Raw genomic sequence first — 25,621 nt, 5'->3', positions numbered from 1 at the left:
GAACGCGACCAATGATTACTGATAAAGTGATTTGGATGAACGCGCCCATATTTTGTGTGGGTCCAAGCCCTGGCCAAATTTAATAACGTTACTTGGTCACACTCCGGCTTGTAAACACGTGCAGTTGCAATGGGAAAAGTCCGAAAGGTAAAAACACGGACGCCTTCCGGCGTGGACACCTCGGCGGACCTGGAGCAGGCCCTGGACTCGGATGCGGCGGGTGAGTCGGCGGGCTGCGGTCCCATCGAGGCGATCTGCGTGCACCTGCAGCGGTCGGATGTGGAGGACAAGCTGAACGGACTGCACTCCTTCGCCGTGCTGGCGCTGCGCAAGGAGAAGGTGCGCGAGATTTGCGGCAGCGAGCTGGCCCGGATTGCGGCGCCCCTGCTGTGTGACAAGGACAGCGCCATCCGAAATGCGGCGGCTGGTGCCTTTCGGAACTTGTCCGTGTTTGGCACGGAGGTGTGCGACTTTCTTGTGGAAAACGACATACTGACCGCCCTGCTGACACTCATCCGGAGCTATGATCTGACCAAAAATGGCTTCGAGAACGAACTACATGCGGACACCTTTCTGCAGGCGATTCATGTGCTCCGCAATTTGTGCGAGAGCTCGCCCACGGCCACAGAAGCCTTCAACCAGGCAAACTTCCTTCCCAGTCTGCTGATGGGCTTCGACTACCGGAAATTCGGCCTGGAGGTTGCCATTTCGGTGGCCCAACTGGTGCTGGTGGTGTCCGAGAACAACACCAGCTCGTGGAACGTCCTGGCCAGCAGTAGCATACTACCAGAGCTCCTGGCCGTTCCCGCCGAGAGCCACGCACAGCTGTACCTCAACGCCCTGGCCGCTGGAATCTTGTGCAACGTGCCCGCCTGCTCGGCCGCCCACACTCGCGAGATCCTGAACAGCCTGGACAAGCTGCTCACCATCGATCCGCAGGCCCAGCTGTTGAGCTGCAAAACCGAAATACAGAATTCCAAGTCAAAGAACGAAGCCCCCGTGCTGGAAATCTCAATGGAGACGGAGGAGATGGCGGAAGCACAGAGCGCCAATCAGTCCAAGCCAAATCAATGCGATGCTGACGTGACACTCAAGAACCTGGAGCACTTGCTTGACGCCCAGCGACTGGTGGCGGAGATTATCACGAACCTGGGCTCCAGTGATGACCAAAGCAACTGGGGTACGGATAGCGAGCAGTCGGAGACCGAGAGCGTGGCCGACTTCGACATGGAGGACGAGGCGGCTGACAGTGGAGCGGGTGGATTGCCCGCCAACTTCTTGGAGACCATCAAAGAAAACAAGGTGGTCGAGAAGCTCTGGCAAAAGGCACAGCCCTTGGATCCGGCCTTGGAAAAACTTCTGGGCGACCAAGAGGAAATCATGGAAAAAGTGGTCAAGTTGCGGGTGTCTTATTTGATCTGCCTTCAGAACCTATGCAACGTGCTGGCGGCAGAAGATTTGGGCGGCCACAGTGACGTCTACAACATGTGGATGACCTTGGGCCAGCAGGCCTTTAAGGGAACCGAAGATGTAGCCATTCTGGAGGCCATCACCTCGCTGATGCGCTCTTCACTGAGCTTGCTCAAGTCGCACAGGGATCTCTTTGGTCAGATGACCGAGAATGACCTGAACATGATTATCGAGGGAGCCAGCAAGTGCACAGATTTGAATATACGTGTTAACTGGAACCGCATGCTGGGCACGTTAGGCTCCCTTCTCTCAGAGCCACTGGTTAAGGTTATAGTCCAATTCCTGTTGACTTCCTGCGCCAAGGAGGAGGATCTCTGGGTCTTGTCCGAAGGACTAGACGGGCTCATGGACATTTTCGCCGTGGACGACTGGCCGCAGATCATCGCAGAGCTGGAGATGTGCGATCGCGTACAGGCCCTGGAGGAGTTGTTCAAGTCAAAGCTGCGCCAACAGCGACGCGAGCTGAAAGAGCGACGGGCCACTATTTACACAGTAAAAACTAACTTTGCACGCTTCGTATCGTATCTGAGCAAGAACTGTAAACAATAAAAATAACCTGACGACAAGTGTATGTTACTATTTAGTTCAACAGAAACTAGGGCTAAGAGGATATAATTCACTCAGCTGAGAAATCTACAAATAGATTCTAATAGACCTAGCTAAGAGTATTTTAATGTTGTTCAGTTTTTTGCAATGCGTTAATAGAGACATTTTTACTAAAAAAAAAACTATGATGACAAAACATAGCCGTGCCATTTACTTGCCAAACTAAATTATTTAATTTAAAAAATTCATAAGCCATAAAAACTACTTATATTTTTAACAGGAAAGGAAACAAACTTTGGCGAGTCAGAGTATATATAAACCTTTGCCGATATTTCATTTTTTTGCGTCTATGTTTAAAAACAGTAAAAACACGTATGTTTTTTAATGAATTTGTTAATCTTTCTACGGTAGCTTTGTGATGTCGTTGTTTCCTATGGAAGTCGTCCGATTCGATTAAATTAAAGTAGTATGAAGTATTTTATTTTCAAATATTTTTGTTTTGTTTTTATGGGAGCTATATATAGTTTTGACTATAATTGTAATACTCTCTGTAGGGGTACAAAAAAGTTTGCCTTAACTGAGTGGCATCTTCTAACTCCACATTTTTGTTTATATTCGTTCACTGATATTAAATTTGGTATCCATCTCTCCCCCAACTTCAACATAAACTTAGTCGTCAAAATTTTAATCAGTTATTGCAAAAATTCATTATTCTGTGACATTTACAGTTTAGATTTAACCGGACCAGAACCATTTTCAAGAACATCCTTCATCTGAGAAAAGGATTCCTCAAGGGTATTAGCGAACTTCAGATGATCTGTTATTGGACAATGGCGCCAAGCAGATATGGCCAAAATAATGTCGTGTTCACGAGGATTATAGCAGCAAGCATATCCATCGTCAGTAGCCGGTCCATATCCCATGAAAGCTTCATACTTGGTGGCTACCTGCGAGGTGGACATGCGGAAGTGACTGGACTTCACGAAGCCTGGCGATGAATAGAACTCGGGAACAGGTTGGCGATTCTCCAGAGCCATCAGCTTCAGTCCAAGCAGGTGACGATCGACTCCTTTCCCTTGAAGAGCCAATTTAGTGTACATCTGGTGAGACGTTATTGCCGCACGAAGTTTATCAGCCCGTTCCTGGTCTGTGGCATTCGTATCCTGCATGGCGCGGCAGAAGGCCAATGACTCATTGGAGCACGACCGTATAGTTTCAGTTCGCCCGCCATCGAATATGCGCAAGTGTGCCGATTCATATTGCGCAGCTGGCTCCGCGTGCATTCTGCAAATAGTAAAGACAAGACAAGGTTATTTCAAAAGGTCTAACCGTCAGTGAGGCCACTTACTTAAAGAAAGCAAGCTGCAACGCTATCTGAACAAAACTGTCCGGTCCCAGACGTTGTTTTTTTATGAAATCCTTTCCAAAACCGTCGAACTTGAGAACTTTCATTTGCAGCGCTTCGGCAAGTTGATCAACGTTTTTCTGCGCCACGGTCAAAGATTGCTCAACGCTTTTATTAGCTGATGAAATCTGTAATTTCTGTGCGGGTGTAAAGTCCTCCGACCCGTTTTGCCCGAAGTTGGGATCTTCCTTCCTAAAAATATATGTGTGAATGAGAGTAGTTCCCTAACAAATGTGGATTATTCCACTTACATCTTCTGCACCACATAGTCCATCATCATTGCAATGGGCTGGCCCTCAGCAGGCGAGTGCTCGTAGGTGAATCCCACGTTGCCATTTGGGTTCACCACCAGCTGAATGGTCTTGTCCATCCAGCGATTGCCGCTGTTGACCTTGCTGCCACTACCGTGGATCAGCGATAGAATTAGTTCGTCGACCTCCTCGCCTTGCTTCAAGGTGGTACCCTCGTCCAGTGAGACGGTGAAGAGAGCACTCTGAATGGTTTTCAAGGCATCCCTGTTACTGGGTGTTTCCGAAAGATGTTCATAGGCTTCGGCCCAGTTGTCTCTCGAGTCGGTGGTCAAAATACCATAGGGAACTCCAACTTTTGTTTCCTTCGACATGATGTTCTCCAGCTGAGCGGCTAGACATGGAGCAGCAATAAGCTTACCCTGCTTGTTATATATTTGCAGTTGGTAGAACTATAATAAAATTAGATAGTTATCAAGGAAAGGCCATGGAATGCGATGTACTTACATGATTCCTGTAGATCACCACTACATAATCGGAGCTTGGGTTGTAGACGATCTCGTCGGTGCCCCTTCTTGGTATGCGGCATGTGCCAAATACTTTGCCAAACTGACTGTTGTCCAGCTCGTCCTTGCCCATTTTAACAATAGGAATTTTGCCGGCATGGACCATGTCATTGAACTCACCCAACCCGAAGATAACTCGGGCCGTGTAGTCCACAAAAGCGCGTGAGTCTTTGAAGTTTTGTTTGGGGAAGGTCATGCCCGGACTGACAAAGACAGTGACTGGCGATCGGTACTGCAGGTAGGCAGCCTTCAGCCAGCGGTGGGCCAGCCAGTTCTTCTCCTTACTGCCGGTTGCCTCCAGAAGCTGCTGCAAATCGCGTCCTTGGTTCTTCAAGAACTGAGCAGTGATCTCCTTTTGCTGTTCCAGCTCCTCGGCAGTCAGCAAGGGCTCAACAGTGGCCATAAAGCGATTCAGGGTCTCTTCCAGCGGCAGAACATGGTACTTCAGCAGGTTGGGCTGATCCGATGGCGCATCTTTCACGGCGGTGCTGTAGCTGGCGGGCAGCAGCCTTTTGGCAATCGCATTTTGAGACTGCTGCGCCAGCGAGCTCTTTGTCTGGAATTGGACTGAGATGTGAATTATGGTAAACCTTTACTAGTATGGCAAGATCTTACCAAATTCCACAAAAGCTTTCCGTTGCGGGGGAACTGCATCTCGGCGTCGCCTTTTTCGAGGACTCTCTCGCTGCAAAAGGGAGAAATTGTATACATAGGTCAATTCGTGGCCCGTCAGCACCTGTGGCTCTACTAGCACGCAATTAACCTTTGATATTTGTTCATAATCTAGAAGCGATAAACAAAAGGCTCACGATTAGCCAGAGCTAGCAGTTGATTGTCAAATTGACTTGCAATCAGAATCAGACGAACGCTTCCACGTCGACAGAGGTGCAGAGCTCAACTCAAATGCTATCAGCGACCGGTTTACTTTCACTCTCTCAGATTGCGACTTTTCGAGGTCCATTGTTGCTGCGGAGTCAGCGTCTTGTTTACTGCATACACTTCTGAATAAACAATCACCCTACCATTAATAGTAATATTAGGTAATTTTTGGCCACTGTGCCATTGTTCGCCCCGATTTTATTATTATCTGTGTACAATTCAAAACAAAGAACAGCTGTTTACATGCAGCATTTCGAATGGGTTCGAGATTTTACGCGCTCATTTAAAATTAGGCAGCAGGTTGGGATGAACAGGTTAGGATTATGGGTTAAAATAATTAAATAAAATAATTTAAATTAAAATTCAAAATATTTTTCTTAAAAACCATCGGGAATATCGAGTTTAGAGACTATCGATGTTTATTAGCTCAAAGTGAAGAAAATACGATGGGGGGATTCTAGTAATCACTCAAGAAAATATATGTATGAAGTTTAATATTTTATATTTGTATTTAAGGCTCTGTTTACACTTGGAGCCTAGTTATATATTCGTGAAATATGCAGTTCGACAGATGGCGCCACCTAGACCCCGATTGTTTTGTGGGGGAAAAATTAGTTAGTTAGCTGAGTAACGGGTATCTTATAGTCGGGAAACGAGCTATAGCGTTCTTTTTTGTAGTTCATAGGCAGCTAGAGATGAACAAAAAGTGCGAGGACTTTGTGACTTTTGTTCGATAACTACTCGATATCGCACTACCGTGCTCTACTGTCACCTCTAAAATAACAAAAAAAAAAATAGCTGGCAAACGAAGGCGGGAAGAAAAGGATTTTTGATTTGTTAAAATTGTCATTTTACTTGTTATATTTAATGATATATATGGATAATGTTTTACAATTTATTTTTACTCGTTCCTTATTCCATTGTACTTATTTTCTGAACCCTGGGAGCCCAACTGCACCGAAAAATTAAGGTTTGATCTCTGGAGGATTTTAAATTTCTAAACCAGTGCCTAAAAAAAAGTTAACAAATTTTATTAATGCCAACAAAATAATAATTTTATTTAAATGAACAAATTATTACTTCTGTAAAGTAAATTAATTGTATTTTGAAACTATTGTTTTGCATAAATGTTAAACATAAATGTCAATAACAAACTTTTTCAAAGGCTTCATTTAAAATGTGTGTTCATAAATTTTGAATAAATTTTTTTTTTTACAATACTTATTGAAACTATTTTGTTATCTGTTGATTTCTATACTTCAGTAATTATGATTTCACGGAATAATGGCTTTAATAAATATTTTGTACAAAACGTTAGTACGCCTTGAGATCTAGATCAAAAATGTTGGTTCTTGGCAGTCTCCTCTTTGCCAGTTTGGCCATTCACCTAACAGCAGCCCAGGAGGACGCAATTGAGGGGACGGAAGCCCCGAAATTTAATGAGGACTACTGCGATTCGACATTGTGTTTAAAAGGCCAAAAACATGTGGCTTGCAACGCCTCTTTGGTAAGCTATTTTTTATTTTTGAATAAACATCTTTATTTTCAATCATGAATGTAAAAGTAGTCTACCATAAATTTTTTAGTATAATGATTTAGGAGTCTTTAAAAAAGGTATTGAATGGCCGTGAAGTAATTAAACGCTTGGCCATACCTTTAATTTATTAGTAATGCCACTTAGATAAATGTGTCGGAATTAATTTTTTTCAAACAACTCACGTTTTTAAAGTAGATGCCCATCATATCATCATTGTTTTAAATTTTCAACACATAATATACAAGATAACTTAATTTTTTTTTCTTATTTGCTTAGATGAGACATTTTCCGAGACGCTTCAGAGTAATTGCATATTAATTAATATTTCTCCACGAAAATTTAAGAGAATGTTCTTTAAGTGGCATGCTATCATGCTACCATGTCATGTACCATTGGATTAAAGAATATATATTATAATTGCTTCTTACAAATTACTCACCTCATTATTTAACTAAAATTTCCCTGAAGTTGCAAATAAATTTAATGATCGATATAATTTATCATAAAACCTATAACTTCCATTCAAAATTAAGATTATGACTATTCCTAACAAATCCTAAGGTTTGCAAACAATTTTTTAGGTACTGCACGAGGCGTGCTCTCTTGACGCTGAAGTTTTAGTCATAAATGATAAGCTGCAAAGGTTCTTAGTAGGGCGCTTTAACGCGTTGCGGGACAGCGTGGCCAAGGGCGGATTCAACGGATTGAGTCCTGCTGCCCGAATGGGTACATTGAAGTGGGACCCGGAACTTTCCTACCTGGCCGAGTTCAATGTGCAAGACTGTTACATGAAGAGCGACGAATGCCGGAACACAAAGACATCAACTCACGCCGGCCAGATTGTTGGCTATCGAGCTATGAGAGGAAAAATCCCAGACCTTGAGGACATTCTTAAGGATATATATGGGCTTTGGATGCGGGAGAATTCCGGAACCTCGATGTTGGACATCATAAAGTATAAGGATCCTAAAAAGGGGTAAGAATTCTTTCGTAAAGTTTTTGCTGGCTCTTCCGAAAAGGTTAAACGCATTTTTTTAACTGCGTTCGATAATTAATTGATTTGTTTAATTTACCGTTCCTTACTGATCAACTTAAAAGTTTGTTTGTTCTCTTTTTATCAAAATTTTTTTATTTAAAGTTATGGCAAATATTTTGTTGGATTTTTGTTAGACATTTTTATAACGCCTTAAAAATGGGTTTTACAAAAGTTGGTGAATAAAGGTATATCTCTTTCATTAAATATCTTGCAGATTTAAGTGCAAGTGCTTAAACTGGTTCAATTTAATTAAGTGGTTCCTCTTAAATTGTGATACCTTGTTTATACCCTGGCAGAGGGTATTAAAATATTTACACTATAAAGTGTATATATTCTTGATCAGCACCACTAGGAGAGTCGATCTAGCCATGTCCGTCTGTCCGTCCGTTTCTACGCAAACTAGTCTCTAAGTTTTAAAGATTATACCTTTTCTGTTTTTTAATTTTTTTTTTTAGTTTTCCCACATATAGTAATGGTTAAATATTTCAGAATTACGGTTTGACCAAAATCGGACGACTTTATCGTCCATTTTATGGAAACAATAAAACTAAAAAAAAAATACAAATATAGAAACTATGTAACTTTTCTATTATGTAATTTTTTTTGTAATTCTTTTTACTTATTAATAATTTGACAGTTCAGAATTACGCTTTTTATTTTAATAAAATTGGAAAACGGTATCACATAGCTGCCATTTGAACTATCGAATAATTGAGCTGCAAATCTTCATGGCTTCAATGTTTTTAAACATATACGCAAGTAAATCATATTATTAATTTTTTCAAGAATTTTTGCAAAAGCTGCAAGGGTATATGAACATCGGCTTGCCGAAGTTTGCTTCCTTGTTTTTTTTTTTAAATACTTACTTCTTACCTACTTTTCACGAACTTCTTTCGTTACCGAGTAACTATTCATAATTTGAATAACTCTAAAGTTTTATTTTGCGATAACCACTAAAAGAATTTTAATAAGGCTTCGCAGGCGAAGTGCGTCCGTTCGTCTCTCGAGCTTCTGTAGAACTAACGAACGTATGTGGTTCTGGTTCCGCCTTTCTTTTTGGTCGCCAGTATGAAGTGATCGCTCTTACTAAGGCAATTTATAGGGTGTGTGAGAAAATAGAATGATTGTTTGGTGTTCCGAAGATTTTCCGGCTTTCCTAGGGATTTCCACCTCTTAAGTATTTTTTTTAAAAGATGTCGAAAGGGAAATATATCTTAAGATCTTTTTAAGAAAAACCTGACATTTAAAACAAAATATTTTAAATACAACAGTTATTTTTTTGAAAAGCAGTTTTGTTTCCAACTACTGCTTATTTAAAGTTTTTTTTTTTGCAAGGACAGAAAATATAAATTTTAAAAGCGAAATTTTGGCGAAGTTGAATTTTTGACTTCAAAAATCTATGTGAAATAGATTTAGCGATTCCGGGTAAAATCGCAATTGAAAGATTAGCTATCCCTAATAAATGTTTATCAAATTACTTTTTGTTGACATACGAATTTAATACTTAAAATAACATTATTATTTAACAGATTCCAAGGCTCATTAAGCTACTCAATTATTTAAAATTAATTTATCATAAATTAATACATTGTGTATATTTATTTTAGGCCACCCAAGTACAACTTCATACAGATAGTATTGGAGAACGCTGGTCTAGTGGGCTGTGCCGTCCTTCAGCAGACCCGCAACGACTGGCTACAGACGTTCTTCACGTGCAACTTTGGCCAAGCCCCAGCTGTGGGCTCGGCCGTGTACGAGACCGGCCAGCATGCGGCCACGTCCTGCAAGACCGGAGTCAACCCAAAATACGTACATCTCTGTTCCGAAAGCGAGGAGTACGAAAAGATAGGACCAAGTGTGGGGAACTCCGAAAAAGCGGAAGCAAAGGCAGCGAGAACTGTGAGAAAAGGAAGCTTTGTTGTGCTACAGAGTGCAGTGGATGATGCCGCTCCAGCTGGAATACAGCCTAGAGATGGCTCAGCCCCGGCCGAAGCAGCAGTAGCCCCAGGAGCCGAAGGAACAGCGACTCCAGATGCCGCAGGCAGCAACAATTGCACCAGCTAGTGGAACAACCCCGGAAACAACTCCAGTAGATACCGCCAGCCCCGCTCCAGCTGCTGGAGGTGATGCCACAGCAGCAGGAGCTGAGACACCAGCCCCACCAGCTGCATCCGGAGAGGAAACCACTTTTGAAGGTATAATGGAACCCACGCCAACACCTCCCGATAAGGACATGTTGCAGAAAAAATTCGCCCGCTTCCTGCAGCTAATGAAACGGGCTGAATTGCACCATGGTCGTCGCAAGATCATGGTCATAACCAGCAACCATATGGTGGACGATGATCGCGCGAAGCAGAATGTCGACGATTCTTTAACTTTAAGAACAATGAAGACAGCTGTATACAGGACCATTCGAAAGCGTCATCTGAATATGCAACGCACTGGGTTAATGGGCCGGTCCATGGGTCACAGTAGAAGACTTAACGCGAGAAGTCACCATCGTAACACATATTCCGCTCCCCGATGGATTGCCATAAGTTAAGTTTGGACTAACTGCATTCATGGATGTTCCTAAATTTAAAACCACAACTTAAAGAAAAAGCCTATAAATTACATTAGAAACTATTATTATATTCTTAATAATAATAAACATCTTAAATAAATTTAAAAGATTTTTTTTTAGATATTTTATCTTGTAGCAAACTTCGGCAATAGCCAGCTATTGCAAAATTTAAATATTCTACAAAACAATTTTTTTTGCCCATAAAAAAGTCCATAACGACGCACATGTTCATGCTGCGCCAGGTCTCGAGCACTTCTGTGAAGAACTTCGCCTTCTACTCGATCTTCGAGCCGACCTTCAGTCCCTGTTTCCAACATAATCTTTAACTCAAAAAAGGGAATGATATAACTGATATAAATGCAATGAAACGTTGTCAAAGCAAAAAAAAACTATAAGTCTCAACAGTCCGCAGAAAAATCTATTTTACACGAATTTTTTATGGTTGAAAATCGTTTATTTACTGAAATGTCCTTTATCCATAGCCGTTTGATTTTATAAAAATAGCTTCATTTGTTATTTAAAATTATTGTTTTAATATAATGTTAATGCCCAATCTTTAAATCTTTGAGCTCAGGCTTCAACTATTCGATTTCCAAAATAAGGCCCAAGCGCTTTCATTAAAAAGTGGAAAGGGTGAGTTACCCCTGAAAAAAATATTAAATGAACCTATAAAATGTTACTAAACGTGACAAAGGCCACAGGAAGTCCCATTTCTGTTTAAATTTTTCAAATCATTGTAAAGATTAAGCTGTTTGCTTATTTGGTTTTGAGACATTAAAAAAGTCCAACATTTAGTTATTGAAAGAAATTATAAATGTATATTTTTCAAGGTATCATTATATTTCTGATTTAAGCATTAACATATTATTATTATTTTTAATAGTTTGTTAGTTATTCAACTTTTTAATAAAATTATTTTAAATAAGCTTAATGCCATTGTATTTAAAAGGGGCCAACACCTATTACTTGCGAACTGCATAAAGTTTGTAAATTTACGATCAGCTGGTTTTTTTTAATGTTTTGATCGGTGAAATAAAACTAATACGTAATAATGTAGTTTAAGATTCTTTATTTATTAGCTTACTGGTTTAATTATACTATATCTTAAGCTTCTCACGTTGCATCGCCTTCCAAATGACATTCATCCGCAAGTGCCCCTCTCGCAAATTATTCAGCATAGCTTCGACGGTACCATCGACTGGTGAAATTGGATGGGTGACTCCCACCCTTTTACAAACAAAGATATGCCGATCGAGACGCCATTTAGCTTGGAATTTTTTGTTGCAGTGCTCGCAAACGAAACTTTCCTCATCCTCTTCTTCCTCGTCACCCGAACCGGCGTCATCCGGCTTGGCTGCTTGGCCTGACTTATTGGGACTAGACCACTTTGGCTCCGGCTTGATGAGTAGTTGTGTCTTGTTCTTCCGCTGCAGCTCCTCCTGGTGGTTGTAGCGAATGTGGTTGAGGATCTTTGAGGTGCTGGTCTTGGTGCGCTCGCAGAGTGTGCATTTGAGATAGGATCGGTAAGGCAGATGCTTAAAGCAATGCTTCTGCAGCTGTGACCGCTGGGTCGTCGGCTGCACCTCGCGGCACTGCAGGCACATGGCCTTGCGCCCCGGATCCAGGATCTTGAAGCTGTTCTCGATTATGTGCTCGAAGTCGTGCTTCTTGAACACGTGCGTCCGCCATCCGTCCATCGAGGAGATTTCTTTGCCGCATTTGGGGCACAAGTACGAGATGAGCTTCATTAGGCCGTTGGTGGACATCTCCGTGTCGGAGTCGCGTGGGGGCGTCGTGGACAGACGACGACGCTTGGCCGCTTGGCCCAGTGAGTCCGATTTCATTTCCTTTTTCAACTGGGCCACTTCCTCTTTGCCGAGTGCATCTATCTCGATAATGACCACTTCCTGGTTTTCCTGCTGCGGCGGCGCATCGACTAACTGCTGCCCAACATCCGCTCCTCCTTTGCTAGCGATGCTGCCTTCTTCAAAGAACTCCTGGCAAAGGGCTTCCAGCTCGGCGTCATATTTGGGCACCTTCTCCTCCTCCTTTCGCACAATATCCTCGTAGGCATTCAAACATCTGTCCAGATTCTGTTCACTGGCATTTGCATTGGTCTTGGGTGCGACTGCAGGAGCTGCTGCTGTTTTTGCCACGCATGGTTGGGTTGGGGATTTCTCAAGTTCCGTGTGGAGATCGATGTCCATGAGCGCTTTTTGCAGCAGATCCTTTTGCTTTTTGCTCCCGGATCCTTTGGGACGCCCTCGTGCCTTGCCTGGGCTGCCAGCTTCTGGCACAACGGTGGGCTTTTGCTGCTGCTGCCGCTTCATCTGTCGCAGCTTGTTCTCGTACTTCTCGATCTCCCGCATGTGCGTCTCCAACAGGTGGACATTCAGGGCCCTGCGCCTCGTGTAGGCCATGCGGCAGTGCACGCACCGATAGGTTTCACTGTGCTCCAGGTGCATGAAGTAGTGGTACTGCAGCAGGGCGATGGTCTTGTGGGCATTCTCCACCCACTTGAAGCACAGCTGGCATTCGTGAAACCTCTCATCGATCTGGATGAAGTTGAAATCCGAGTAGGTCTTCTTTAGATAGTCGTGTTTCTGTGGGCAAATCAAAAACCATTAACATAGGTGAACCTAGTTTTGGAAGAAATCCCAACTTGCCGTGTTCAAGTGCTGACGCCACTCGGCCTGAGTACGAAATGCCTTTCCGCATTCCGGACATATATAAACCATGTGCGCCTCCAGACGCGCATTCAGCCGGCTCTGCTCATCCGAGAGCGTCACATTCCGTGACATTTTTCTATAAATTTAAGGGTCAATTTCAATAATTAAACCTAAACAAACTGTAGAGCACAGCGCTATGCGAGATGAACGATAGCCGGTAAAGAGTCACTGCTGAAAATGTTATCGTGTGAACGGTGACTGCGGTCACAGTGTTAAAATACTTTAAATGCTAGCCTTTATAAGTGCTAAATTATGTAAAGATTCATTTTTAACAAAAATAATGATAATTTAGATAAAATATCTTTATTTACCAATTGTCTTCCTTTTTATATATATTTACAAAAACATTTTGCCTATTTTCCGATAACTCATCTCGATCCAATAGTTAAACTGACTGCTCTCGATAGATAACAGGACCATTCGCTGCGACTCTGTTATCGGGCGATGGCGCATCACTAGCATGTCCGACTCTTTCCTGCGAATTGCATTGGAATAGTTTGGAAAACATTTAAAAATAGTAAATAAATAGCAACATATGAAAAGTATTAGCCTTTATAGAGGAACATATTAACATGTCGAGTGCGTCGAAGTCGACGGTAAGACCATAACCCAACGATTTCTTTATACGAAAACTTAACTTAATCTTTTCGCAGCTGAGCGTTGCTAGCTCCACGTCCGCAGCTGCCACCGCCGCTGCCTCTGTCGCCTCAGGATCCGCCTCCTCCTCCGCCAACGTGCAGGAGTTCAAGATTCGGGTGCCCAAGATGTCCAAGAAGCACCATGTGATGCGGTTCAACGCCACGCTAAACGTGGATTTCGCACAGTGGCGCAATGTGAAACTGGAGCGGGAGAACAATATGAAGGAGTTCCGGGGCATGGAGGAGGATCAGCCTAAGTTCGGTGCCGGGTCGGAGTACAATCGAGATCAGCGAGAGGAGGCGCGTCGGAAGAAGTTTGGCATAATAGCGAGAAAGTACCGGCCGGAGGCGCAGCCTTGGATCCTGAAAGTGGGCGGCAAAACGGGAAAGAAGTTTAAGGGCATTCGCGAGGGTGGCGTGGGCGAGAACGCCGCCTTCTACGTATTCACCCATGCTCCTGACGGTGCCATCGAAGCGTATCCTCTAACAGAGTGGTACAACTTCCAGCCGATTCAGCGCTACAAATCCCTATCTGCGGAAGAGGCTGAACAGGAATTTGGTCGCCGTAAAAAGGTGATGAACTACTTCTCTCTTATGTTGCGAAAGCGTCTGCGAGGGGACGAGGAGGAGGAACAGGATCCGGAAGAGGCTAAGCTAATAAAGGCAGCCACCAAAAAGTCCTAAGGAGCTTAAGATTACTGACATGGATGAGTGGATTGATTCCGAGGACGAGTCCGACTCGGAGGACGAGGAGGATAAGAAGAAAAAGGAGCAGGAGGACAGCGACGACGGCAAGGCCAAAGGCAAGGGCAAGAAGGGAGCGGACAAGAAAAAGAAAAAGCGGGATGTGGATGACGAGGCTTTCGAGGAGTCGGACGATGGAGACGAGGAGGGCAGGGAAATGGACTATGACACCAGTTCCAGTGAAGAGTATGTATCCCAAATAATTAGACAAGTATATTACTTCGTCTATTGGTAATTCAACTACCACTGACCATTTTTTATGCCTCTTCTTAGCGAACCAGATCCGGAGGCCAAGGTGGACAAGGACATGAAAGGGGTGGCCGAGGAGGATGCGCTGCGGAAGCTGCTTACCTCCGACGAAGAGGAGGAGGACGAGAAGAAGTCTGATGAGTCTGATAAGGAGGACGCCGACGGCGAGAAGAAAAAGAAGGAGAAGGGCAAGGAAGAGGGCTCCAAGGACAAAAAGAAGAAGAAACCCTCCAAGGACGACAAAAAGGGGAAGTCGACCGGAAGCGGCGACTCGTCCACAGACTTCAGCTCAGACAGCACAGACTCCGAGGACGACCTGAGTAATGGGCCGCCCAAAAAGAAGGCCACGTCCAAGGACAAAGACAAGGAGAAGGAGAAGGACAAAGAGAGCGCTGCCAGCAGCAAGGACCTCAACCAGCAGCAGCAGCAATGCCAACAAATCACGGTCGGCCACCCCGACGCTCGCGACGGATGTCAGCAAGCGCAAGATGAACAGCCTGCCCAGCGATCTCACCGGATCGGACACCAGTAACAGTCCCACCAGCACCCCTGCCAAGCGTCCCAAGAATGAGATCACCACCTCGCTGCCCACTTCCTTCTCTGGCGGCAAAGTTGAGTAAGTAAAGCCATGGGATCTTTTTTGGAATTCCAATTAATTGTGTACTCATTTCTCTTAAGGGACTACGGAATCACCGAGGAGGCAGTGCGTCGCTACCTCAAGCGCAAACCTCTCACAGCCACCGAGCTGCTCACCAAGTTCAAGAACAAGAAAACTCCCGTCTCAAGCGACCGTTTGGTTGAGACCATGACCAAAATCCTCAAAAAGATAAATCCTGTCAAGCACACCATTCAGGGGAAAATGTATCTCTGGATCAAGTAGCCAGTTTCACGTGATTTTAAACATAATCCAAATGCATTATTGTTTCACTTAATATATATACGAATAAAGTTTAAATCAATTTGTAAAATTTGGTTTTATTTGAACAAGAAAAAGGAGTATATGAACAGAAGACACTATAAATAAATATAATACGAAAATTCAATTTAATACCAGTAAAGCCAGTTTTTTCAAAATGATACATCGTCCACGTTATTTCTTGCAAAAGCTAAAAATCTATAAACCTATTTTTAGAAATAGTTTTTAAAAATATTTAAAATTATTATACCTATGATAAGTCTAGATTTTTATATTTGCCCCATTTAGCTTATGAGCTTCCCGAAAACGTAAAAAGTTTTTAAATGTTCTTAGCTTTTTTTCTTTAATATTTCCATATGCTAAAAAACTGCTTTATTTTGACCGCAATTTTTTTCCAACTTGGGAGCTAATACTCTACAATTTAAAAATGCAACGGCCATCTGGAACCTTTAACATTAAATCAAAATTCATTTAAGGAAAATTTGGAATGTTTTGTATTTGCAAGGTATCGCAAAAAGACAAATTTATAAAAAAAATGTAGTAGCGATTTAGTCCTGTGGGTTTTAAAAATTAAAAAGGATCTTCTACTATTTATACTACTTACTTTAATTAAATACTAATTTTCGCAAATTTTGACTGGTCGTTTCTATGGATATTTTTTTATTTTTCTGATTTATTAAAACAATTTTACGGCAATTATCTTTAACGAGTCATTCCTTAGGTTTTAATCGCTTTGGTAGTTTTTGCTCATCATAAACAAATTTAACAAGCTAATTTTTTGGAAAAAAAAGTAATAAGCATCTGCAAGGATAATATATACAACCCTCGAATGAAAGCTCGTTACGTCAATCAAGACTACAGGTTACAAATTTTCCTCGCGTTCAAATTATTTACGATAGCTTACGTTTAATGTTAGGGATGTGACTTTGTTAGATACTATGACAATATATCGGTAGCTATCGATATCTGTACGGTATGGTTAAATGATCACAATCGTTTTAAGTTCCAGCTCTAGATGTTTGTGTGTGAGCCCTCTGCGGATGTAAATTCTAATATCCGATAATTAGCAAAGTGGAGCCAAAGTGTCCCTTATCGCGACTGTCATGCTCTGGCTGCAGCCAAGGAGCTGTCGCATTCCCCGTTGAAATTGGACCACGAACCAAGGAATCCCACGTCCACGGGCAGGAGCAAAACAAAGTAAAACGCAATACCACTGCGATGGCGACGAGTGAAGGGGCGAGCGAGTGTTGAAAAAATCGGACTGGATATTGGATTTGGCCAAAAATCGGCCTTAACAGTCAGCCAAAAGCACGAAAAACAATAATCAAGTGAGTGAGCAGTGGGTGTACGTGAATCAAAAGTCGGAAAAGCACAGGAAATCGCTCAGCTGCTTTGTTGTTGTGTTAATTTAACGCACACACACTCATGCACACGGGTCCCAGCAGATACGCCTGAAAAAAATCATAACAAAAGCGAATATTCGAAATTGAAGTACATTAACTTGCGGCTGCTGTCTTCAATTGGGCGCATTATTCGCTTATCCTTTGGGGGTTTTCACCTGTAACCCACGATTGTGGGCTTTTCAGGGCACATTTCTGCACATGCACATACATTCCTACAAAAAGAAAACCTTGAAATCACATTCGTGCCTTGTAAAGTTCAAGGTGTGCGTTCGTGAGTGTGTGTGAGTGTGGGTGGCTGGGCGCTGCGTGTGGTGTGTAATGTGTAATTCGAAACAAAGCGAATTAACGTGATTTTCACGAATTTTAATTTCTGAAACATTTCTTATTGGTTAACATACAATCGATGTGCCTGGATATTTTGGTTACTTTGCATAAGCTTCAGGCGATTAAGGGCTACTTATTTTTTAATAACAAAATTTAAAAAAAAAAGTTTGTTGATAAGAGAAAGAGCTAGTCAACATTTTGAAAGTTTATGTTTATTGTATTTTATTTTCTAAAGAATTAATAATTATTTAATTGTAATATTTTGCTTTTTTACAACTACAACTTTTTGTTTATGTTATTTTTTACAGGGCAAATCAATTTTGGGATATATGTAAAATACATGTTGTAAAATGTTATATTTTTAAAAATAACATATTTTTTAACAAATTGTAAAAAAATTGTTAACAAATAGTTTGGGCATTTAATTAGTTTATAAAAATGTAACCGAGGCGCAAGGATTATAAACTATAAGTAGCTACAATTCCTTGAACGATATTCTATTAAACGCACGCGCCTCCACAGATTGAATTTCGCATTATTGTTTACCCATCCAATAAAAATAAAGTCACGTTCTCATTAAAACCTCTGCTCCGTTTGTCTATCGATGTGCTAATGTCTGTGACGTTCTTTTCGTTAAATCGTAAATTTAATACAGATTTTGTGACATATTTGCACACTGGCCCCGGGGTGTGTGCCAAAAATATTAGCAGATTTAATAATTTGGCGTAAAAAACTTTCCACATTTGTTTCTGCCCCATTTGTGGATCCGACAGCGTTCTGGCGGCGATTAGTAAATGGGCATGCGATCTGGGTCTTATCAGCAAACGCTGCTCGTGACTCATCTGGTTTAAGCCGGCAAGCAGACCTTTGTATTAGTTTTGATGGCATCTGCAGCAGCTGCCCCTAAGATCTCGGTCACTATTGGATGGCGATAAAATCAATTGATGGCAAATTGAGCTCAATAACAGACATACAGCGAAATGCGTTGATTTTTTCTATTAGGTAAACATAAAATGCATTCGTGAGAAATGGAACTAAACGACGCTGTGTCAACAAACAAAACAGATGTTTGACAGAAGCAGCAGCAGCATGACTGAAAATAAGTTAAATTTTGAAGAATCAACAAATTAACAATAGCCCCAGTTGCTCGTGAAATAAGAAACATTGATCACAAGCCGTTTATCTTATCAGCTGAGCTGTTTGTTTGTTGGTGGGGGGAGAATTTGCAGGTTGAATCAACCAGGGTCCTCATTTACATAAGCAGACGGAAAAAAAGCTCTGAAATGTCGATTAATTATGAACTTCCTTTCGAGCAGAAAATGTCTATAAATAGGTATACAGTTTACAAATTTTAAGTTTGACATTTGGTTGTTTTTAGCACTAAAGATCCATTTTGGGAAAGCTACTACTAATAGTATAAAATATTTGCGAAGAAATAACTAAGTACAAGCTACAATTATGTTTTTTTTTTATGTTGCTACAACTAGACTTAATTTCCAGGGTGTATAAAAAATATCAAAATTCACTTGCAACTTCGTGAAGATCATATTAATTTTAAAATTATTACATTCAAAAACAAACCTATTTAATAAAAGCGTTTTTACCTTTTTGTACGTTTTGACTTACCTAGAAATTTGAAAAATTGTATTTTTTTACCTTACCTAAGTACAGTGTTGGAAAAGGTACTTGTTTTTATTTTTTGGATCTACAAGGCATTTGATAAACTACAAACATCACAAAAAAAATATATCTTGAATATTCGTTGGAATTTTTTTTAACGCAGTAAAATTGTGATGTAGCTAATTTAAAAAACCAAAATAAAAACTATTTCGGTTCCAAAATACCAAGATAACTTTTTCGTAAGGTACATATATTAAAATAAACACCAAGGCATTCCCAACACTGCTACCATATGTACTTTGAGGTCCAAACACACAAGATTTATCAGTTTCTAAACATCTTTGCCTTTATGTTTTTCAGCCCGAAGCCTAAAGGCACTAAATCGCTGGCGGTGTCACACAAATGAGACATGCAAATAGTGCGGATGGTAAAAACAAATCGCAGCAGCAGTGGACATAGCGGACTAGAACAATAACAGTATAGACGAAGACCCGATCTCCAGAAGAAGTGTCCTGGGTGGCAGAATGTCCAAGAGGAGTTGCCACATACTCACCCTGCTGGGTTTGTGCCTGGTCTGTCATGAGGCTGCTGTGGTCAGGGGTCATGTGCTGGTCTATCGAAAAATAACCAGTCAGGTATGTTCAGCAAGGGCAACCTTATAAAAACAAATATATTAACTTAAATTTACCTATTTTAGATATACGTTTATATTCATCCTATAAAAGATTTCAAGCTAATGTTATATTTTAACTTTCAGTTAATTGAAGAGTTTAATGACATGCCAGCGCAATTCGGGCCCCAGGTGCCTTCAAATGGTCTCAAAGTGTATGTGGTTCCCGCCAGGTACCCTTACTACGGTTGTGATGGCCTGGACAGACCACCGCACTTGAACTACCCACCCTCAGCCAAATTTGTGGCATTAGTATCGCGGTGAGTAATATAAGTACAAGTTAAATGCATTGCTCTAGCTTAACTTTAACTCTTTTGTAGCGGTGGCGATTGCACCTTTGAGCGGAAGGTGCGCGTGGCCCAGAATGCAAGCTATTCTGCTGTGATTGTTTACAATAACGACGGCGATGACTTGGGTAAGCACACGCACGAATGTAATTATGTCAACGAAATAAGTAACCCAAAGAATTGTTAGAAATAACATAATAGGAACCCTAAAATTAAATTAGAGCGTTCAAAGCTCAGGGATTAACTGTGAAGGTTACTTACAATACTTTTCACTTGCCCTAATTCTTGCGGTGTAGTAAAAAAATATTTTGGTTTTTTAATTAATAATGTGCTTATATTTATTTAGCTTTATTATGTAATGTATGATTTCTAATTTCACTTAAATTGCAGAGCAAATGTCCGCCGATAATTCGTCGGGCATAAGAATACCGTCGGTTTTCGTGGGCCACACGACTGGTAAGGCGCTGGCCACGTACAACACACCCGAGGTGGTGCTAATCATTAACGATGAGCTGCCCTTCAACATTAATACCCAGCTGATATTGCCCTTCTCCATACTAATTGGCCTGTGCTTCATCATCATGGTAAAAGATCCGAAGTGTAATCGCTTGTTTTTGCTCTGACTGGATTTCTTTGTTTACCGGATAGGTTATCTATATGATCTACAAGTGCATTCGCGAGCAGCGCCGCCAGCGTCGCCATCGACTGCCAAAGAGCATGCTGAAGAAGTTGCCAGTGCTCAGATACACCAAGAACAATGCGAACAACAAATACGACACCTGCGTCATCTGTCTGGAGGACTTCATCGAGGACGATAAGCTGCGTGTGCTGCCCTGCTCGCATCGTAAGTGAATTTACTTTATTGAACTTAGTTATACGCTTAATTTGTAGAGGTTTTATGATATCTCATTTACCTGAATCAATGCATTAAGGGGGTTTATATTGTATATTTTGTTACCAGCTTTCCTCAATTTGCTTCAAATATATAAATATTTAATTGTTTTTAATGATCCTCTTTTTTGTTTGCATCAAAAACCAACAAAATAATATTTTAAACTTTTATAATTATTTTTGTTTAAACCGTAATGCAAAATACAAAAAAAAACTTAAGCGTCTACTGAAAATTATTTAAATGAAAAGTCTGTGTTTGTTTGCTTTTTTACTATCTATTGAAGAGAAAACAACAAAACAAAGCGAAGAAAAAAATCAAATTGAGTTTTAGCATGTTCTGGGAATGTTTTTATTCTATATTACTAAATAATGCTAAATATTATTAGATCCATAAATTAATCACCCGTTTTTCTTTTAGCCTATCACACACACTGCATCGATCCCTGGCTTACGGAAAACCGTCGTGTCTGTCCCATCTGCAAGCGCAAGGTTTTTACGAAGGGCGAAGCGCGTGCAAGTCGGAATCGACAGCCTTCTTTGGATAACGTCACCGATACAGATGACGATACTACGCCACTGCTGCAGCAGCAGCAATCCAATGGTAGGCAGGCGACTCAGGTGAACTCCGCCTCCTCGGCAACTGGAGTAGCTGCCGGGAGCAGCTCGAGTGTTGCTGCGGCGGCTGTTGCCGGAACCACACGACACGGAACCTTCCGTCGTGGAGACGCTGGCCGAAATCCGTTTGAGGAGTCTCAGAGCTCCGACGATGAGAATGGTACGTCCGCTAGCGAAATTAATTCTGTATCTGCTGAATTAGCTAATGCGCTTGCTTGGGCAGCTCTACTGGACTACGAAGTACGTCCGGCCACGTCTGGAGCACACGAACGCATCAATCCCTTTGACCGTGCTCCCAATCTACCGGCTCACCTAGCCGAGCAGTTAACTGAAGTTCGTCCCTCGGTCTGGTCGCGCATCAATTTTGGGTAAATATATCAGCGTTTAAAACCGAATCAAACCAAAATATTGGCTTTGGGTTGCGGTTACGGTACCACAGCCAAAACAAGTTGCGGGTCCCGGTATTGTACTGGTTCAAATAACTATCTGTTATTGCAAAAAGTTAATGATTAGAGCGAAAAATATTTTTGCACGCAATTGTACTTATTTACTTATGAACGCTTAGAAACTTCATATAAAAAATTAATATTATTTCTCATCGACACTATTTTTCACACTCAGTACACTTACTTAAATGTTTGACTATGTCAAACTCGTAAAATTTACGTTAGGAATTTTTTTTTCGCGGCATTTTTGTTTGAATGATATGGAGTGTGAAAAAGAAATTCAGTAGCAGGATCTGACATATTAAATGGTTAAGACGTTTTACGACTTATGTATTTTTAAAGAACACATTTTTACAGAACCGGCACTAATGTTTCGGTATCGATAAGGGTTATTCTGGTTGCTATATATTTCGCTTACGGTTCCGGTTAGACAAAAACAAATTATTTCGGTTTCGGTTTTGAAGTACATATTTTTCTTTCTTCAAAGTTCCATGAAAAATATTAGTTTTACATCAAAACGCTTTAAATTAATTCTAAATGTAACAAAATAACACCAATGTTTCAAAGGTTTTATAAAATAAATTTTTTTTTTATTTTATTAACAAATGCGGCGAAGTTGTATTACTTGTAAATGCAATACAATCAAACGCTACTATTATTTTCATCTCAATATGCTCATTTTTTCCCTTAACTAATATCTTTATTTAAGAAAACCATTATATAAATATATTTACTCATGAGTGTTGGATTATTTGACACAATTATGTTATTATTAAAATCCATAAACTAAATGTGTGCTTTTACTCTCCTTAGCTCGTTCTTCCGCCGCCGACCGACTGTCATTAGTGTGGCGGCGCCACCCTATCTGGAGCACGTTGAGTCCGGTACCAGTGCCATGGGTCTGCCCGCGACGGGGACAATTGCTGTGGCCATGCCCGCATCGAACAACATCCTCAATCCGAATTTAAGCGGCTCCTTCAAGGACGACGAAGAAATGCCACCGCATCGCTCGATCTACGAACCGATAGCGATCAGCACTCCTGCCGCGGACTCAGCAGCCGTCGACGATTCGGCGTTCCTGCAAACGCCCACGCAGGGAGGCATAGGCGTGGCCGCCCTGCCGCACAGCGCCTCCGATCGCCAGTTTCTCATATGAGGCGAGCTAGTTCGCCACGAGTCCTTAGCCTGTAGGTTGTCGGTGGTCGCCAATCCACGGACCACAAACCCGGTTCCGAGTTTTTTATTGGGGCTTGCGATCAATGCTATGGCTGCCAGCTGCTTTGTTTTAAATAATTAACAAATGTTTATTATTAATATTGATAAATATGTAGCCGAACCTTGTGTTGGACTGTGCGCTGTCCCACTTCCAGGACACCCACCCACAAACACCCACACAGACACAAAACACACACGTCATTTATATGCGTATACAAATTGTGATTTATTTTATATACATTTTACAATTAACCCAATCGGCAAACTTAGAATCCGCCTCGCCTGCAAACTCCCAACCAAAAATATAAACGATATATGGAAAGCCAAGAATAACACGTTTAAGATTTAATTGTTTACCTGATTCGCATTAATCATTGGTTCTGTATTAAATCAAGCAACACTCAGACACACCTATTAACCTGATTCACTGAAATAGTCATCTTTTACCCAATAAGGTGTCGTTTTATTTCGATGTAATTGCGAACTGTTATCCAACAAAATTACAAAGAAATTAATTGAAACGCATGATTATGTGGAATTGGCCCGTATACTATACATTATTCTCGATTTAACTAATTTTAAGTTTACTATATAGCATATAACACAAAAATCCAATGATGCAATAGGTTTTCCACCTCTGTTTTCAAAATGGAAAATTATATTTCAAGTCAAAGTCGTTGCCACACTCCACTTAAAGTAGAAAAATTAGGCGCTAGTTTGTGATTATTTTTCCCAAAAAAAAATATATATATTCAACCAATAAAAGCTGTTCACAACAAAACGAAATCAATTAGGGCATAGATGCAGATATATATTTAAAAATGCTGTGGCAGTGTAATCTAAATTTAATTTACATTCAACAAAATAAACGTAAAGGAAATAAACTAATGAATTGCTTTTTTTTACTACAAATAAAAAATATTGGTTTCGCCAGTAATGAAAGTGCTAAAGGTCCGTAATTTTCTTCGATCCACCACTCGAGCTACCAGCCCCAAGCCCAGATGCTATAATCGAAGAAGTAAGTTCCCAGGCTCGCTCAAGCGCCCCCCGATGCGCTTAGGTTGACAGGAAGGGTGACGCCGCCAACCATTTATATCAAACCATTCCGGAAAAAATTTATTTGTAATTTAAAGTAAGTTATTTTTATATTTGCAAGTGTAATTTAATTCGGCTATTTAAAGTATATATACCCTTGCAGCCATTGCAAAAAAACCAAATATTCTTTAAAACAACTTTGTTTCGATTTTCATGCGTAGTTGTTTAAAAACAGTGAAGCTATGATGATTTTCCGCTGAATTATTCGATTATTCCTATGGCATCTATCCAAAGCTTTGTCCGATTAATTATTAATTAATGAAAATCATAATTTTGAAATAAGAAACCATTACTATATACCGAAAACTGGCTGAAAAAGCTGATTTTTGCGATTTTTTTCTCATTTCTGAGTCAATATTTGAAGAGTATCTAGGATATTTTATCCCGTGGCGGCGGCCGGTTGCAATCTTTTCAAAAAAAAATAATTATTTTTCTTTCTTCTGCAAGTATTTGACTTGAAAAACGTCTTTTTGAGAAAAAGACGTCTTACATTTTTTACATATACCTGCCTTGAGCACGATTACGAGACTATCGGTATCTCAGCGAGTTTTAGTCCGATCGACAAGAAATTTTCACAGCACATTTCTAAGATGTTGTACTTTTATATAAAAAATTATCAAACAATTTTTTTTAAGTGGCAAATCATCCTGCCTACTTAAATATAAACAGGTTACTATATTGCAAAGAATAATACAAAAATTAAAGACGTCAAAGTTATTATTTCTTTACAAATGTATTTTTCCCGATTGTTCCAATCGGAGCTATATGATATAGACACCTGATATGGCCTGATCCGACTTATGTGTATACATCCTGCACTAAAAAGATAAGCTATCCGCAGATAGTTTCAAGTCTATTGATGCTGATCAAGAATATATAATAAAAGAATAATTATAAAAATTGTTTTTTTATTTCATTGCATATAAGATCAAAATCAAGATGTGTTCATATATTCCATTTCAAGGACACGAGCTTTGGCAGTGCCTTAAGGAGCAGTAACGGTTTCGATTGCCCCCACATCCCAGGTACTTCATCTTAAGGCATTTCCTGGATCGCTGGTTGTAGTACCACATTTCATCCATAGCATTTCCTCGACAAGAGGAGACTCTTCCATGTCCTTCATGCTTGCCCCCGATGCAATTTTGATTGTCTATAAGATAAAAAAGATCATACAGTTTAACGTCTACAGGTATAGCCTATAAACCTACTGGGACGACCGACGCAGCGCTGCTGGGCACAGGAAATAGACGCATAGAGGACGATGCATGCCAGAACCAGAAGCAACTTCATTTTTAATGGTTTTTTAAGATATTCGACTTGTTTGAGATGATCAGTCGAATGATGTGCTTTTATACTTGGAATCCAACATTTTTCCATTTGTAGACGAAAACACATCGACAATGGCCTCTATTCTTTTGTCTTTTGAGACGATCAGATAATACTATACAACGAAGACTATTCTCATTATTGCGCGAGATGCATCTGTGTCGAGGCAGTTAAACAGTATTATTAAGTAGGATTCGATTAAA

The 25,621-nt window shown here is 40.8% G+C and overlaps 7 protein-coding genes across 9 annotated transcripts; 4 read left to right on the top strand and 3 right to left on the bottom strand.

Annotated features, from left to right (window-relative positions):
* The first annotated feature begins 75 nt into the window (after window positions 1-75).
* Window positions 76-2,036, top strand: LOC128266171 (uncharacterized). The gene has a single exon (XM_053002505.1). The coding sequence runs from the start codon at window positions 130-132 to the stop codon at window positions 2,017-2,019; it is 1,890 nt and encodes a 629-aa protein (XP_052858465.1). The 5' UTR covers window positions 76-129; the 3' UTR covers window positions 2,020-2,036.
* A 649-nt stretch (window positions 2,037-2,685) lies between these two features.
* Window positions 2,686-5,375, bottom strand: LOC128266169 (carnitine O-acetyltransferase). Of its 3 annotated transcripts, none has more exons than XM_053002504.1 (6): window positions 5,258-5,375; window positions 4,851-4,920; window positions 4,177-4,791; window positions 3,673-4,121; window positions 3,365-3,613; window positions 2,686-3,300 (listed from the first exon to the last, which is right to left on the bottom strand). In XM_053002504.1, exons 2-6 carry the CDS (start codon window positions 4,887-4,889, stop codon window positions 2,739-2,741), a joined length of 1,914 nt encoding a protein of 637 aa, XP_052858464.1. In that variant the 5' UTR covers window positions 4,890-4,920; window positions 5,258-5,375; the 3' UTR covers window positions 2,686-2,738. The 3 variants fall into 3 exon arrangements, with proteins under 3 accessions (XP_052858464.1, XP_052858463.1, XP_052858462.1); XM_053002503.1 differs by lacking the exon at window positions 5,258-5,375 and adding an exon at window positions 4,999-5,206; XM_053002502.1 differs by lacking the exon at window positions 5,258-5,375 and having other exon boundaries at window positions 4,851-5,206.
* Window positions 5,376-6,437: 1,062 nt separating this feature from the next.
* LOC128266175 (uncharacterized) lies at window positions 6,438-10,285 on the top strand. The gene is given in 4 exon segments (XM_053002510.1): window positions 6,438-6,621; window positions 7,233-7,627; window positions 9,295-9,724; window positions 9,726-10,285. Coding segments are annotated over 4 exon segments (1,494 nt in total). The 5' UTR covers window positions 6,438-6,456; the 3' UTR covers window positions 10,230-10,285.
* A 1,019-nt stretch (window positions 10,286-11,304) lies between these two features.
* LOC128266173 (uncharacterized) lies at window positions 11,305-13,153 on the bottom strand. Its single transcript, XM_053002508.1, has 2 exons — window positions 12,917-13,153; window positions 11,305-12,853 (listed from the first exon to the last, which is right to left on the bottom strand). The coding sequence occupies exons 1-2, from the start codon at window positions 13,049-13,051 to the stop codon at window positions 11,348-11,350; spliced, it is 1,641 nt and encodes a 546-aa protein (XP_052858468.1). The 5' UTR covers window positions 13,052-13,153; the 3' UTR covers window positions 11,305-11,347.
* Window positions 13,154-13,414: 261 nt separating this feature from the next.
* On the top strand, window positions 13,415-15,569 carry LOC128266172 (general transcription factor IIF subunit 1). The gene is given in 6 exon segments (XM_053002506.1): window positions 13,415-13,575; window positions 13,633-14,298; window positions 14,300-14,547; window positions 14,635-15,025; window positions 15,027-15,226; window positions 15,289-15,569. Coding segments are annotated over 6 exon segments (1,731 nt in total). The 5' UTR covers window positions 13,415-13,551; the 3' UTR covers window positions 15,491-15,569.
* Window positions 15,570-16,521: 952 nt separating this feature from the next.
* Window positions 16,522-23,885, top strand: LOC128266174 (E3 ubiquitin-protein ligase Godzilla). Its single transcript, XM_053002509.1, has 9 exons — window positions 16,522-16,854; window positions 19,234-19,508; window positions 19,631-19,803; window positions 19,864-19,958; window positions 20,221-20,414; window positions 20,479-20,674; window positions 21,140-21,496; window positions 21,560-21,704; window positions 22,596-23,885. The coding sequence occupies exons 2-9, from the start codon at window positions 19,398-19,400 to the stop codon at window positions 22,936-22,938; spliced, it is 1,614 nt and encodes a 537-aa protein (XP_052858469.1). The 5' UTR covers window positions 16,522-16,854; window positions 19,234-19,397; the 3' UTR covers window positions 22,939-23,885.
* Window positions 23,886-24,983: 1,098 nt separating this feature from the next.
* Window positions 24,984-25,457, bottom strand: LOC128266185 (kunitz-type serine protease inhibitor PILP-3). Its single transcript, XM_053002522.1, has 2 exons — window positions 25,301-25,457; window positions 24,984-25,242 (listed from the first exon to the last, which is right to left on the bottom strand). The coding sequence occupies exons 1-2, from the start codon at window positions 25,380-25,382 to the stop codon at window positions 25,052-25,054; spliced, it is 273 nt and encodes a 90-aa protein (XP_052858482.1). The 5' UTR covers window positions 25,383-25,457; the 3' UTR covers window positions 24,984-25,051.
* Window positions 25,458-25,621: the final 164 nt, after the last annotated feature.

The sequence above is a fragment of the Drosophila gunungcola genome, chromosome 3R (assembly GCF_025200985.1).
Source record: "Drosophila gunungcola strain Sukarami chromosome 3R, Dgunungcola_SK_2, whole genome shotgun sequence".
NCBI classification, from domain to species: domain Eukaryota; kingdom Metazoa; phylum Arthropoda; class Insecta; order Diptera; family Drosophilidae; genus Drosophila; species Drosophila gunungcola.
This window is presented reverse-complemented; position numbering and strand designations above follow the sequence as displayed.

Excerpts from the sequence above, each read along its gene's own strand:
- LOC128266171 (XM_053002505.1), top strand. The coding sequence starts at position 130 with ATGGGAAAAGTCCGAAAGGTAAAAACACGGACGCCTTCCGGCGTGGAC.
- LOC128266169 (XM_053002502.1), bottom strand. The coding sequence starts at position 4,946 with ATGTATACAATTTCTCCCTTTTGCAGCGAGAGAGTCCTCGAAAAAGGC. Across the intron at positions 4,122-4,176 it reads TGGTGATCTACAGGAATCAT|TTCTACCAACTGCAAATATA; the intron begins GTAAGTACATCG and ends ATTTTATTATAG. Across the intron at positions 3,614-3,672 it reads GACTATGTGGTGCAGAAGAT|GAAGGAAGATCCCAACTTCG; the intron begins GTAAGTGGAATA and ends ATATATTTTTAG.
- LOC128266173 (XM_053002508.1), bottom strand. The coding sequence starts at position 13,051 with ATGTCACGGAATGTGACGCTCTCGGATGAGCAGAGCCGGCTGAATGCG. Across the intron at positions 12,854-12,916 it reads GGCGTCAGCACTTGAACACG|AAACACGACTATCTAAAGAA; the intron begins GCAAGTTGGGAT and ends ATTTGCCCACAG.
- LOC128266174 (XM_053002509.1), top strand. The coding sequence starts at position 19,398 with ATGTCCAAGAGGAGTTGCCACATACTCACCCTGCTGGGTTTGTGCCTG. Across the intron at positions 19,959-20,220 it reads TAACGACGGCGATGACTTGG|AGCAAATGTCCGCCGATAAT; the intron begins GTAAGCACACGC and ends CTTAAATTGCAG. Across the intron at positions 20,675-21,139 it reads TGTGCTGCCCTGCTCGCATC|CCTATCACACACACTGCATC; the intron begins GTAAGTGAATTT and ends TTTTTCTTTTAG.
- LOC128266185 (XM_053002522.1), bottom strand. The coding sequence starts at position 25,382 with ATGAAGTTGCTTCTGGTTCTGGCATGCATCGTCCTCTATGCGTCTATT. Across the intron at positions 25,243-25,300 it reads GCGCTGCGTCGGTCGTCCCA|ACAATCAAAATTGCATCGGG; the intron begins GTAGGTTTATAG and ends TTTATCTTATAG.